The 14862-nt window shown below is 35.7% G+C and overlaps 3 protein-coding genes across 3 annotated transcripts; all 3 read left to right on the forward strand.

Annotated features, from left to right (window-relative positions):
* Positions 1 to 85: 85 nt before the first annotated feature.
* LOC104703874 (cytosolic sulfotransferase 5-like) lies at positions 86 to 6107 on the forward strand. Its single transcript, XM_010419962.3, has 2 exons — positions 86 to 962; positions 5757 to 6107. The coding sequence occupies exons 1-2, from the start codon at positions 195 to 197 to the stop codon at positions 5970 to 5972; spliced, it is 984 nt and encodes a 327-aa protein (XP_010418264.1). The 5' UTR covers positions 86 to 194; the 3' UTR covers positions 5973 to 6107.
* On the forward strand, positions 1504 to 2483 carry LOC147941987 (uncharacterized). Its single transcript, XM_087460094.1, has one exon. The coding sequence runs from the start codon at positions 1556 to 1558 to the stop codon at positions 2369 to 2371; it is 816 nt and encodes a 271-aa protein (XP_087316220.1). The 5' UTR covers positions 1504 to 1555; the 3' UTR covers positions 2372 to 2483.
* Positions 6108 to 9273: 3166 nt separating the features above from the next.
* Positions 9274 to 13369, forward strand: LOC104703876 (acid beta-fructofuranosidase 3, vacuolar). Its single transcript, XM_010419965.3, has 7 exons — positions 9274 to 9736; positions 10110 to 10118; positions 10966 to 11210; positions 11426 to 12043; positions 12139 to 12548; positions 12715 to 12802; positions 12911 to 13369. Exons 1-7 carry the CDS (start codon positions 9361 to 9363, stop codon positions 13109 to 13111), a joined length of 1947 nt encoding a protein of 648 aa, XP_010418267.1. The 5' UTR covers positions 9274 to 9360; the 3' UTR covers positions 13112 to 13369.
* Positions 13370 to 14862: the final 1493 nt, after the last annotated feature.

The following is a 14862-nucleotide window of genomic DNA, read 5'->3' on the forward strand; positions in this document are numbered from 1 at the left end:
AATTATTGAGATTTTACAATCAAAGATAATATAAAACTCGTGTCTCATGTGTAAAATCAAGATTTTCTCAGCTAAAAAACACTTTAGAGAATCCAATGCACCAAGTAAAAGTATATGTAATAATTGGCGTATTCACTTGTATCTCTATTATATGTTTCATTTAAACCTTAAAACACATCTTTTGTTAAGAAAGAATGGATCTGAAGGAGCGTCCTTTGAACGTAAGAGGCGACAAGATAAGCGAAGAAACCAAGAGTTTGATCTCTTCACTTCCTTCGGACGCAGATGGCCAAGGGAAGAAGCTTTGTAAGTATCAAGGATGCTGGTATTACTACAACACTCTCCAAGGCGTTCTTAATTTCCACAGAGGTTTTCAACCGCAAGACACCGATATAATCCTCGCTTCTTTCCCCAAATCAGGCACTACATGGCTCAAGGCCCTCACTGTCGCCCTCCTTGAGAGATCGAAGCACCGTTCGTCTGATGATCATCCTCTGCTCTCTGATAATCCTCATGGAATTGTACCATTCTTAGAGATTGATGTATATATTGAAAGCTCAAGTCCTGACTTGTCCAAGTTCTCATCATTTCCAAGGCTGTTCTCGACTCACATGCCACTTCACACTATGCAAGAGACACTCAAGGACTCGTCTCCTTGCAAGATTGTGTACATGTGTAGGTACGCGAAGGACACGTTGATCTCGTGGTGGTTTTTCGTGTGTGCTATGCATAAAATAGAACTAGACAAAAGCATTCTCGAGTATATACACAAATCGTTTTGTAGTGGAGCTATCTATTATGGACCTTTTTGGGAACATGTCCTGAGCTATTGGAGAGGAAGCTTAGAAGACCCCAACCATGTTCTTTTTATGAGGTACGAGGAAATGAAAGCAGAGCCTCGTGATCAGATCAAGAGACTTGCGGACTTCTTGGGGTGTTCTTTTACGAAGGAAGAAGAAGATGTTGGGCTAAGCTTGAAGTGTGACTTGCGGAAGAAGTAATCCTAATAAAGATTAGGATTAGAGTTATTTTAGGAGACATCTAGAATAAACAGTTGTAATAAGTTCTAATGAGATTAGGAGATATCTAATCCCAAATAGTTTTAGGAGAACTATCTCTATATATAGAGTTGCCAAAGCTTGTGGTAAACCTATGAGTTTAGAGAGAGAAGTTTTAGAACTTGAGAGAGAAAGCTTTAAGGTTTTTGTGTAAGATTTCCTTTTGCTGAATAAAGAGAGTAATTCTTTACATTCTTGTTCTAAATCTTTCATTGAAACAATAATTGGTATCAGAGCTACTCAGGTTTTAAGATTCTAAAACAAGTCTTATTCGAGAGATGAGTGAAATCGTTGAGATGACCAACAAGGCAAAGGAAAACGTCTGGTCCTCCATACAATGCCCGATGCTGACATCAATCAACTATATGGTGTGGGAGATGCGAATGAATGTTGCGTTACGAGTACACAAGGTGTGGGAAGCGATTGATCCTGGAACAGAAGAAGAAGAAAAGAACGACCTAGCAAGAGCACTTCTATTTCAGTCTATTCCAGAATCAATGATCCTGCAGGTTGGTGAACAGAAGACTGCAAAAGGTGTATGGGACTCCATCAAAGCTAGGAATCTTGGTGCTGAAAGAGTAAGAGAAGCAAGATTACAAACCCTCATGGCCGAATTTGATAGACTCACAATGAAAGAAACTGAGTCAATCGACGATTTTGTAGGCAAACTTTCTGAAATTTCTACAAAATCAGCCTCCTTAGGTGAAACTATTGAAGAGATCAAGATTGTGAAAAAGTTTCTTAAGAGCCTACCGAGGAAGAAATATATACACATCACTGCAGCCCTTGAACAAGTCCTAGATTTGAAGACAACCACCTTTGAAGACATCGTTGGAAGATTAAAGACCTATGAAGAAAGAATCAAAGAAGAAGATGATTCACAAGAGAGTCAGAGCAAGCTCATGTATGTTAACTCTGACTCATATGAAGGATACTATGATGGTGGCAGAGGAAGAGGTTCAAACCGTGGGAGAGGTAGAGGACGAGGAAGGTCTGGATATCAACAGAAGGACAAATCCAAGGTTACCTGTTACCGTTGTGACAAAGTTGGTCATTATGCCTCCAACTGTCCAGATCGTCTGCTCAAACTGATCAAAGCACAAGAAAGCGCCCAAAAGGAAGAAGAAGACAACACCCATGAAGCCGACTCTTTGATGATGCATGAGGTAGTGTACCTAAATGAAAAAAATGTGAAACCTATGGATTTTGAAGAAGACTGCTCAGAGAATACTTGGTACTTGGACAATGGAGCCAGTAATCATATGACCGGAAACCATACTCTGTTTTTCAAAATGAACCCTATGGTCACATGACGAGTTCGATTTGGTGATGACTCTCACATAGACATAAAAGGGAAAGGATCAATTCTGTTTATTACAAGAGGAGGAGAAAGAAAGAAGCTTGTAGACGTTTACTACATACCGGGGTTAAAAAGTAACATCATAAGCTTGGGACAAGCAACGAAATCAGGTTGCGACGTAAGAATGAAAGAAGACCTCCTCACTATACACGACAGAGATGGACATCTATTGGTTAAAACAACAAGGTCGAGAAACAGATTGTACAAGGTAAAATTGGAAGTTGAAAACACAAAGTGCCTGCAACTTACAACCTCATCAGATTCAAACCTGTGGCATGCACGACTAGGACACATTAGCACTGACACTATAAAAACGATGGTTGTGAAAGAGCTAGTTACCGGAATCCCTAGTGCACCAACAGAAAAGGACACTTGTGCTTCTTGTCTACTTGGAAAACAGACAAGACAAACATTTCCCAAAGCAACACCTTTTAGAGCAACACAAACCTTGGAACTGATTCACGGATATCTTTGCGGTCCAATCACACCTCCTACAGCTGCACAAAAATGTTATGTCTTTGTCCTGATCGATGATCATTCACGGTATATGTGGTCTATTCTCCTAAAAGAGAAAAATGAAGCGTTTGAAAAATTCAAGATCTTCAAGTCACTAGTTGAGAATGAAGCTGGAACCACAATCAAGACATTCCGGACAGACCGAGGAGGAGAATTCATGTCTCACGAGTTTCAAGCATTTTGTGAGAAGGAGGGCATAAACAGACACCTCACAGCACCATACACTCCACAACATAATGGGGTTGTGGAGAGACGGAACAAGACACTCTTTGAAATGACTAGAAGCCTTCTGAAGCATTTAAATATGCCAAACTATCTGTGGGGAGAGGCAGTAAGGCACGCAACCTATGTCATTAATAGAGTAGGAACAAGGAGTCTGATCAACCAAACACCATATGAAGTATTCAAGGCAAAGAAACCCATTGTGGAGCATCTACGAGTGTTTGGCTGTGTGGCCTATGCCAAAATTGAAACACCACATCTCAGGAAACTTGAAGATAGATCTAGGATGCTCGTATATCTTGGTACCGAACCAGGCTCAAAGGCATACAGATTGTTTGATCCTTCAAACCAGAAGGTTGTGGTTAGTAGAGATGTTGTGTTCGATGAGCTCAAAAGCTGGAAATGGAACAACTCTGAGAAGGACTCTGCTGATTCAGGCACATTTACTCTCAGCATCAGTAATGCTTTCAACACAGCTGCTGGAACAGAGAATGAAACAAACGCAGAAGAAAACAGAGAAGATGGAGCAGACACAGAAGGTGACGAAAATGACATAGAGGGGAGTGATAATGAAACTGCAGAGGAGCAAGCTACTGTGGAAGAACAACCTCAAATGTTGAGACAGTCAACAAGACAAGTTAAAAGGCCTATCTATCTCAATGATTATGTCCTGTTATCAGACATAGAAGGAGAAACTCTTCTACTAGCAGTTAATGAAGAACCATGGAATTTCCAGGAAGCAAGCGAGTTGAAGGTATGGAGAGACGCTTGTGAGGATGAATTGTCAAGCATAATAAAGAACAAGACATGGAGTTTAGTTGAGCTACCTTTCGGAGTAAAACCAATTGGCCTGAAGTGGGTGTTTAAACTAAAACGGAACATAGACAATAGCATAAACAAGTACAAGGCAAGGCTTGTAGCTAAAGGCTATGTACAAAAACATGGGATCGACTTTGAAGAAGTCTTTGCCCCCGTTGCTAGAATCGAAACAATTCGCTCTATTCTTGCCTTAGCAGCCTCTAGAAGCTGGGAAGTACATCATCTTGATGTGAAGACCGCATTCCTCCATGGAGACTTGCAAGAAGATGTCTTCGTCACTCAACCAGAAGGGTTTGTCGTGAAAGACCATGAAGAAAAGGTGTACAAGCTACATAAGGCCCTCTACGGACTGAAACAAGTACCTCTTGCCTGGAACATCAAGCTTAACAGCATTCTCAGTGAGCTAAAATTCGAAAAATGCAGTAAAGAACCATCTCTTTACAGAAAACAGAACAATGAACATCTTCTGATTGTGGCAGTCTACGTAGACGATCTTCTTGTCACAGGTTCATCATTGAAACTGATTTCTGATTTCAAGAATGAGATGGCTGGAAAATTCGAAATGAGTGATTTAGGAAGACTCACCTACTATCTTGGCATTGAGGTTTGCCAAAGTGAGAACGGGATCGTGTTAAGACAGGAAAAGTATGCAAAGAAAATTCTTGAAGAGACTGGAATGAGTGAGTGTAACTCTGTTTTGTTGCCAATGGAACCGGGTCTGGAGCTTTCAAAAACTCAAGATCCAAAGCGCATTGATGAACGAGCTTATAGAAGAAGTATTGGCTGTCTGAGATATTTGCTCCATACTCGACCAGACCTATCATACTCTGTTGGAATTCTGAGTCGTTATTTGCAGGAACCTAGAGAATCACATGGAGCCGCACTGAAGCAGATTCTGAGATATCTTCAAGGCACTTCTGGCTATGGTCTACACTTCAAACCAAGAACTCAAACAGGACTAATAGGATACAGTGACAGCAGTCATAGTGTGGATGTGGATGATGGGAGAAGTACTGCTGGTCATGTGTTTTATCTCAATGAATGTCCTATCACATGGTGTTCTCAGAAGCAACAGGTGGTGGCGCTATCCTCTTGTGAAGCCGAGTTTATGGCAGCAACAGAAGCTGCTAAGCAAGCCATTTGGCTACAAGAGTTACTCGCTGAGATTACTGGAACAACGTGTGAGAAAATAACAATTTGTGTAGACAACAAGTCTGCCATTGCTCTCACAAAGAATCCTGTCTTCCATGGTCGCAACAAACACATTCACCGAAGATATCACTTCATACGGGAGTGTGTTGAAAATGGACAAGTTGATGTGGTACATGTTCCCGGGATTGAACAGAAGGCTGATGTGTTAACCAAGGCTCTCGACAAGATCAAATTCAAGAATATGAGGAACCTCATCGGAGTTCATGAACTGTCAAAGAAGGATTTCAAGCTTAGAGGGGAGATTGTTGGGCTAAGCTTGAAGTGTGACTTGCGGAAGAAGTAATCCTAATAAAGATTAGGATTAGAGTTATTTTAGGAGACATCTAGAATAAACAGTTGTAATAAGTTCTAATGAGATTAGGAGATATCTAATCCCAAATAGTTTTAGGAGAACTATCTCTATATATAGAGTTGCCAAAGCTTGTGGTAAACCTATGAATTTAGAGAGAGAAGTTTTAGAACTTGAGAGAGAAAGCTTTAAGGTTTTTGTGTAAGATTTCCTTTTGCTGAATAAAGAGAGTAATTCTTTACATTCTTGTTCTAAATCTTTCATTGAAACAATAGAAGAGAATGGATTTGTGGAGGAGATCTTGGATCTTTGCTCTTTGCGTAATCTGAGCTGTTTGGAGGTCAACAAAACCCGAAGAATAAATAACGTGGATCACAAGGATTATTTCCGAAAATGGGAAGTCGGTGATTGGAAGAATTACCTTACTCCTGAAATGGAGAACAAGATAGACATGATCATCCAAGAGAAACTCCAAGGTTCTGGTTTGAAACTCTAGATATGGGTTTAAGTTATCTTTGATGCAACATAATAAGAGTACCTTCCCTTGTTTATGTTCCTTAGTAATGTATTTTGATTTGTACTTTAATGTGTTTTAATTTAAAATTGTCAAAATAATAGCCAATTGAAGAAAGGTGTAAGACCCTGGAACAACTCTTCAAACAGAGTGAAAAGCAAAGAAATTGGGACATAAAAATTCTTGACAGATCTTTAAAACATGAACCAAAGCTTTTAACCGCTTGTCTCTAATTTGCAAAAGGGGAACTAGATAAATATTAAAAACATCTTTATTTTTCATAGTTTTTTATTATAAAAAAAAAATCGCTTTCGTTTGCAAAATTGCAACTATATAAAAAAGTATCTTAGGGTTTGGAATTGAGTTTTCTTTTCTTTTTTGGTCGAAGTGTTTATTCATGTTTAATACAATAACCCTATATATATAGACTAATGGATATGTTTACCTCAAAAATATATCTGTATTATGTTTTCTTGAGATTCTTTCAAGACCCAATTCACAACCGTCTACAACTGTATTAGTTTTTCAGTACTTTTAGTTTTAAAACCTTAAGATTAATAAAACAATATTGTAAAGAAAAAAATGGAAATTGTTCTTCGGGGTGAACCAAATGACAGATAACTTTTGAGTCTTTGAGGACAAAAAGGATAGATATAAAACGTGTTCGTCTGAGTCACATCCAAGTCAGATCCATGTCTAATCCTCTATTACTATTCTACCAAGATTCATTATTTCATTGGCATTTAGCTTAAAATAATTTTATACGGCCACGTATGAAGTTAATTAAGACGATATTCGTAGATTTTAAACTGATATTGGGTTTAGTTGACTAAATTTATTTGCTAGCAAGTGTCGTCCGTCAATCTGATACAAATATTCAAGTCATCCGAAAAATCAGATCTTGTATACATTTATTTTAAAATATATCGTATGAGAAAACTTACACATAATACCCATCTTTATTGAATCATTTCCGATATGTGTTAAAAGAAAAAAAATCGGTAGGAAAGTTGTGTTAAAATTTGTTGGATAATTTTATGAAGAGCACGTCTCTTTGACTCTTTGCATGAGACCGAATGGGTCTTTTAAATGTGGATCGAGTTGTCCCACGTCCAACAGATTATAGATTTTGTCGATCTTAATTATTTGAGATGTTGTCTTTTTTTTTTTTTTTTTTTTTTTTTTTTTTTTTGCGAAAGTTTATGAGATCTTGTCTTCTTATTTTAATTCAATTAAATAGTACAGAAAAAATCAGGCAAACAAAAACTAAAGAAAACTAAAATAGCTAACAAAAAAATATAATGGAAGACATATAACGTAGGTACGTAACAAAAGTTACCAAGTGAAAGAGATCAGCTAGTGTATATCTATTTAAGGGTGAATTGGCTGAAAACAAGCCATTGCTTTTACAAAAGTTCTTAAAAACTACAAAGATTTCAATTAAAAAAATTGAATGAAATTCAATATACGTTATTCGTAATTTTTTTCTTAAAGAAAATTATTCATGATATGATATAAAATACAACTTCATTTGATAATTTGGTTTAGATGCTCTTCTAAAAAAATAATTTGATTATGGACAAAAAATTGTTATGCCACTCTTAAATAGCATGACGAGTCGTCTAAAACCTCCATTTGATAATTTAGGTACACGCATACAAAAATGACATATTAAACTCATTCAATAGTATAATTAGGACAAACTAATTATTTAATCTGAGCCATAAAATTAAAGATTGTAGGTCAAAAATTAAACTCAGATAATCGAAAAGTGAAACTTACTTACAGTACCTTGAATTCGAATTCCAAATAGGAAAAACCAAACGTAGGTTTGATTTAGTTTCCTGCTAAGCTGAAGAAGTTTCTAATTTCGTTTACTTAAACAAAGTGCATTTTGAAGATCTTTTCACGTGGTGGATCAATTCAATATTAAAAGGAAATACAAATCGAAGTTTCATTTGTTTGTTTTTTTTTTGTCGTAATCGAATTTCATTTATCTTCACGAATCACCATTGTTAGATGATACAGGTCTGACATGATCGTGATAAGATATTATATGCTATTTATATTATATAAAAATCATGTGGTCTGGCCTAAGACACAAGTGTTAGTATATATTTTCAGACGTGTTTCATATATATAGATTTATTTGCATCATTTATCATCGTTGAAATTTTAAAGTTACAATTATTGAAAGTTTTTTTTATTTTTTTTGTCGCCATTGGGTTATACCTTATTTCAAGTGGGTAACTTAATTATATCTAATTGTATTGATGTAAAAAAAAAATTATAATTGCACCACTAAAAAAAATTTAGCTTGATTTCTTTATTATTAATATCAAAGTATTTTTCTAGATTAGTTTACCAGATTGCTGTTTCATTTTGTTTGTCAAAAAAAAAAAAAAAAAAAAAAAAATTTACCAGATTGCTTCAGTTTTGCATCTTCATTATTAGTCAACAGCAACCATTCAACCGTACGTTATCCGCATATCAATAAGAACTATATCAATCGAATTGAAAAACCTCTTGAAAAGTTTACCCATCCTTAAAAGTTGGAGGTACAACATGTCTTTTGAGGGCTTGGTATGAACAAAAACAGTTCAACAAGAATTTTAGTTTTTATGTTTATTTGAAAACGACTGCTACTTATTTTGGGAAAGTAGGGAAATGGTACAAATTAAATACAAATAAATTTGGGTTGGCCCATATATCATAGATACTGATTAAAACGTGGGTCTTATACATGTGGGCAATCAAAACTAAAATATGGGGCAACAGTTCTTCACAACTACTTATTCATTATTCAACTGTGATTATATTTCCCCTCCTCCACTAATGGTAGGCAAAACATTAATTTCTAAAAAAACTAGCATGAAGGATGGGATAAAATAATACATCAAAGGCAACATTTAGGAGAACTTTTATTTTTGTAGATTAATTAGATGATGGGAGAAAATGTAACAAATATAGTGTTTCTATAAAATCCACATATTAGCATGTATGCAACAAGGAAAGATAGTAACATAAATTGGTCCAATATATTGACCTTAAATCCACTTAGCTTAGGTAATGAATAATAATTACTATATATTAAAAAAAAACTAAAAAAGTATTGACTTGTCGTGTGTAAACGTGAACCTTATTGGTAATAATAATACAAATTAAATATCACATCTCTAATTTGCCAACCCAATCCAGATCTCCCTCTCTCTGTCTATACTCTCTAGTTCTCAACTTCTCATATAGTAATAATTTTTAATATATTTATTTTGAGATTTGTTTTGGTTGATTTTTTTCGATTTATAAATATTGGACTAGCCATTTTCTTTTACAACCATCAAATCTAAATAAAGCAAAACAAACAAGAAAAATGGCGAGCACGGAAGCTCTTTTACCCGTCACGTCCCGACAAGATCCATTATCCGAATCAAGATCCGACCAGATCCCGGAGACTCGTCGGAAAAGACCCATCAAAGTCCATTTAGCTGTCTGTTCCGGTTTGCTCTTGATCGCTTTGTACGTAACTCTCATCGTCACGCACGACGGATCCACCGCACAAAACGGCGCCAAGGATGAAACATCCACGGAGTCACGTGCTCGTTTGGCCGGCGTGTCGGAGAAGAGCAACGACAGGGTTTGGAGATTATCCGGGGATGGTAAGACTGAAGCGTTCCCGTGGAACAATACTATGTTGTCGTGGCAACGTACGGCGTTTCATTTCCAGCCTGAGAAAAATTGGATGAACGGTATGTACCATTTCTTTCCGCAAGACTATTTTATTATCTATGAATAATTGATTAACTAATCATAATATTATATAGTTAAAATAGCTTTAAAAAGTGTCTCATCTTTACCTAAGAATGTTTATTTTTCGCTTTTCTATACATTTGAGTTTCATAACCATTTATGAGACCATGACTTAAGGAAGAAGGTTTTAAGTAAATACTCAATAGGGATAACGTACTTTAAATTCAACAATTTCATCAAAATTTTCAATACATTTTATTTTATTTTATAGTTTAACATTTCTAATCTTCATATGTTTTTTTATTTGTTTATTTTTTTCCTATCGAATGGGGTCGTGGATGACAAATTTATTTCGGGATTCTTCGTCTTCAGATCCTAACGGTAAGCTCTAGATCCTACACTGAAGTTTTCTATTTTGGTGCTTCTAAAATCTAAAGTTTTCCTCTGTGTTTTTTTTTTTTCCTTTGACCTTGTTTTATTTAAAATAGTGGAAAACATATTATAAAAAAGATGATTGGCTACACAACTTGATAGATATATCATATATCTGAAACCCATAAAAGATTATTGGTAGATATATGACAACACGGCACGTCCTTTACGGACCACAAATCATACTTGTCTTTGGATAAAATGGAAAAAGGAAATGTTGCAAATGAAAATCATTAATTTACTCCTAAAAGTTTTTTTTAATGAAAAGTACAAAGACAAAATCTGAACAGATGAGAGTCATTAAAGCCAATTAGTTTACTTTGTTTTTGCCTGTTCTGTATACACCACGTGAGTCATGTGCATATTGTACAAATCATTGCTGACCAATTATTGTGTGTTGACAGAATAGTTCTATCTGTTTAATTTAACCCAATTTTAATTGAAACGCCATACTTTTCTTTTTCGTCTTCACAAAAGTCACAATATACAGTAGTCGCAGCTTATTGAAGTTACGAAACGTCGTACTTTAGATCATGGTGTTTTATGTAGTAAAACGTGTTTTTCTATTGCTTTAAAACACTATTTCAGTATTTTTGAAAAAAGAGAAAAACCTGACGACGGATGTTTTTACGATATATTTGAACCGAAACTAGCAAGAAAAAAAAAATGTCATAAATCATAATTATACTTTCTGAATGCTATACTCAATTCGTAACTAGTGGAGGTATTTATGCTTTATAGCCATATTTTATATTTTTATTTTGACCCGAACAAATGAAATGTTAAACGTATCCAGGTCCATTGTTCTATAAGGGATGGTACCATTTCTTCTATCAATACAACCCAAATGCAGCTGTGTGGGGTGACATTGTTTGGGGTCACGCCGTGTCAAAGGACCTAATCCATTGGCTTTACCTCCCATTAGCAATGGTTCCTGACAAATGGTACGACGCTAACGGCGTCTGGACCGGTTCAGCCACTTTTCTAGATGATGGCTCCATTGTCATGCTCTACACCGGTTCCACTGACAAATTCGTACAGGTACTGAGTTTTTTAAAGTCTCTGTTTGTTTAGTCAAGTATTGAATAATAAATAATTCTTCAACAAACGTTGTACTGTTTTCGAATTCCACTGGTAGCACTTAAAAACATCACAATTGGTTAAACTTTCATTTACTTTTGGGTTGTTTTTAAAATCTTATCTTCAATATATATTTGGTGACCAATCGATCACTAATAATAATGATTATTATTTAGGTTCAAAACCTTGCCTATCCTGAGGACCCAAGCGACCCACTTTTACTGAAATGGACCAAGTTCTCTGGCAACCCGGTTCTCGTACCGCCTCCAGGTATTGGTGCAAAGGACTTCCGTGACCCGACCACAGCCTGGAAGACATCGTCTGGAAAATGGCGAATCACCATCGGTTCCAAAGTCAATAGAACCGGAATATCTCTACTTTATGACACTACCGATTTCAAAACCTACGAGAAACATGAGACCTTGTTGCACCAAGTTCCCAACACCGGAATGTGGGAGTGCGTTGATTTTTACCCGGTGTCGAAGACTAAAGTCAATGGGCTCGATACTTCGGTCAAAGGACCAGATGTAAAGCATATCGTGAAGGCTAGCATGGACGATACTAGAATTGATCATTATGCCATTGGGACATATTATGATTCAAACGGTACATGGGTCCCGGATAATCCTTCTATCGATGTTGGAATCAGTACCGGTTTGAGATACGATTACGGGAAATTCTACGCGTCAAAGACGTTTTACGATCAAAATAAGAAAAGAAGAATCTTATGGGGTTGGATCGGTGAATCTGACAGTGAAGCTGCTGATGTACAGAAGGGTTGGTCATCTGTTCAGGTATGTTTTCTTCGTCAAACGTGCTATGAAAGTTAGGGCTTTGAGTTCCTTGTCACCCAAGTTAGAACTTAAATTTTCTTAACCTATATGATCAGGGCATCCCAAGAACTGTTGTCTTGGACACCAAGACGGGGAAAAACTTAGTGCAATGGCCAGTTGAGGAAATCGAATCTTTGAGACTAAGTAACAAGAAATTCCACATGAAGGTTGGACCAGGGACGGTGGTTCCGATTGACGTGGGTTCCGCGGCTCAGCTAGATATAGAGGCGGAATTCAAGATAAAGAAGGAAGATCTCGAAATAATTTTTGGAGAAGACTCAGTGGAGGCCGACGAGGAATTCAGCTGCCAAAACGGCGGTGGATCCACCGTGCGTGGGGCTTTAGGACCTTTTGGATTCTCGGTTCTCGCTGACCAAAGCTTGTCAGAACACACTCCGGTTTACTTCTACGTGACTAAGGGAAAAGATTCAAAACTCAAGACTTTTTTCTGCACTGACACTTCAAGGTAATCAATCTATAACTATATATAATTAATAGATTCTTCGATTATACAAATTAAGTACTTTATAATGTCTGCCAAGTGCAACTGCGTTTTTATTTAGTCACAATACTTAAGCAAATGAGTTAAAAATAAAGATTTATGGTTAATTAATCAAAATCTCTTTTGATAGGTCGACCATGGCAAACGATGTGGTGAAACCAGTGTATGGAAGCTTCGTACCGGTCCTAAAAGGAGAGAAATTGACAATGAGAATCTTGGTAATATATCATATCCGTAAAATCAATAACCTAATTAAAAATATCATTAGAAATATTGGTAAAATTGATTTAATCGTGTGGTTATTAATTTTCCAAAAAATATTTTAGGTGGATCATTCGATAGTAGAAGGATTCGCACAAGGTGGAAGAACATGTATTACCTCAAGAGTATATCCAACCAAAGCCATCTATGGAGCTACAAAGCTCTTCTTGTTCAATAACGCTATTGATGCAACCATTACTGCGTCGTTTAAGGTCTGGCAAATGAACAGTGCTTTTATTCATCCTTACTCTGCCGACGATCTTTGATGCTCCTTCTTCCCGCACCTGATTATTTACATATGATAAGGGGATTCATTTTTCTATCCTTTTTTTTCTTCTACAGTTTTATGACTGTTGTTAATTATATAATGGAACTGATTTGATCTGTGTGATTATTCATCCTATTGTGAGTGAAGAAATGGAAATAATTTTCTCTTTTCTTAGAAAAAAATCGGGTTTGTTCATTGATTATTAGTTCAATTTGGGACATAAAAATATATGAAGTATGAAGTGACATAATGATCAGTTGAATAAGCCTTTAAAAATCTTATCCCAAAACTTATATGGGTCATTTTTGTCATGTGCTCTTGCTGTGTAAGTAAAGAACGTCCTCTATCCTTTGTAACTCGATCGCCTTTGGATGCGGTTTACTAGGTGTACGGCAATGCAAATGAATTAAGTAAGTTGCTACATTCTTTTCGGTTATATTTGTTTCTACCAACTATTGAGCCTATATGTTGGGCTCTGGAAGAGGGTTAGATAAATGATAATATGCATATTCTCGAGTGGAACTTCTGTCAGAAAAATGTAACAGCAATGACGAAAATCTTAAATCTGTGAGATTGATATTAAAAAAGATTTCTACGCAATATTTATCATGTGATGGGTGATTTCGAAGTACGCAATCTTCCGTCGGTAAGTTATAAGCAAATATCATTACAAAGAGCTATTGCCAAAAGCGTAACTAGAGAGGGGCCTTACCAAGCGAAGGAGTCTTCCATGCTTCAAGTCTTAAAAGCCCATGAAACTTAACAAGCGTAGCTTCATAATCAAGTGTCAACGTCTTTGAGATTTTGATATGTTTTTTTTCTATTATCTATAGTATCTCAAGTTTTAAAGTTTTGTTTGCGTTTATTCTTTTTGAACTCTGATTTTCAATAATTGAGTTGAAGTTGACATGCAACAAAAAAAAAAAAAAACAGCTTATAGACTTCTATGTCTCTAGGTTTTGAACCCCATGTACCATATCAAATAACTGAATAAGTTTCAGTTTGTTTTTCTTTTTTAAGAAAGGGAGTTAACCTAAATCTTTTAATAACTCACTAACTAACCAAAGAAAAAAAAGAAGGAGAAATGATATTTTCTATATAAACTAGAATAGTTAGTCTATCCTTATTTTTTACACCTATTAAAAAAAAAACACAACACTTATTCTATTATTCCTTCTGTTTCACAAAGAGTGTCATTTTGACACATTTCACACAAATTAAGAAAAGTTTGAATTATAGATGTTTGCCTTTATTTAATAAGTGATTAATGATCTAAATTCAATGAAAATAGTTTTAGGTTTAGGGATAAAAAAAAAATTTAGCATTAAAACACTCATTGGAAATGTAAAATGATATTCTTTATGAAACAAAATTTTTTCTCCAGAATGATATTTTTTGTGAAACAGAGGGAATATTTTTTTAATAGTTTCTCCTTCTTCACCATCACATGTTCTCAACCACTTTACCTTGTCACCACGACCATAAAATATAAAATAAAAAACAGAAACGTTAAAATACTTGAACCAAGGGATGGTCAATTGGCTTTAACCCAATTGTAATGAAGATAAATTATTTCTCTTACCGACAACACTAAAGCGACGGATTTGGGTTTAGTTGATGGGTCCATTCAAAGATTCTACTGTATATACACACTAAAAAATATCTATAATAATATATAAAAACTTTATGACTATGACTAGGAATTTGGATTTTTCTTTTAGATCTTTTTATAACTTTAAATAGTATTTT

This window comes from Camelina sativa, chromosome 7, assembly GCF_030686135.1.
Source record: "Camelina sativa cultivar CO46 ecotype springtype chromosome 7, ASM3068613v1".
Taxonomy (NCBI): domain Eukaryota; kingdom Viridiplantae; phylum Streptophyta; class Magnoliopsida; order Brassicales; family Brassicaceae; genus Camelina; species Camelina sativa.

Bases quoted from the DNA above. Each gene is read 5' to 3' on its own strand.
- LOC104703874 (XM_010419962.3), top strand. From the start codon at position 195: ATGGATCTGAAGGAGCGTCCTTTGAACGTAAGAGGCGACAAGATAAGC. The intron at 963-5,756 runs GTTGGGCTAAGC...ACAATAGAAGAG, and splicing joins TTACGAAGGAAGAAGAAGAT to AATGGATTTGTGGAGGAGAT.
- LOC147941987 (XM_087460094.1), top strand. From the start codon at position 1,556: ATGATCCTGCAGGTTGGTGAACAGAAGACTGCAAAAGGTGTATGGGAC.
- LOC104703876 (XM_010419965.3), top strand. From the start codon at position 9,361: ATGGCGAGCACGGAAGCTCTTTTACCCGTCACGTCCCGACAAGATCCA. The intron at 12,044-12,138 runs GTATGTTTTCTT...CTATATGATCAG, and splicing joins AGGGTTGGTCATCTGTTCAG to GGCATCCCAAGAACTGTTGT. The intron at 12,549-12,714 runs GTAATCAATCTA...CTCTTTTGATAG, and splicing joins TTCTGCACTGACACTTCAAG to GTCGACCATGGCAAACGATG.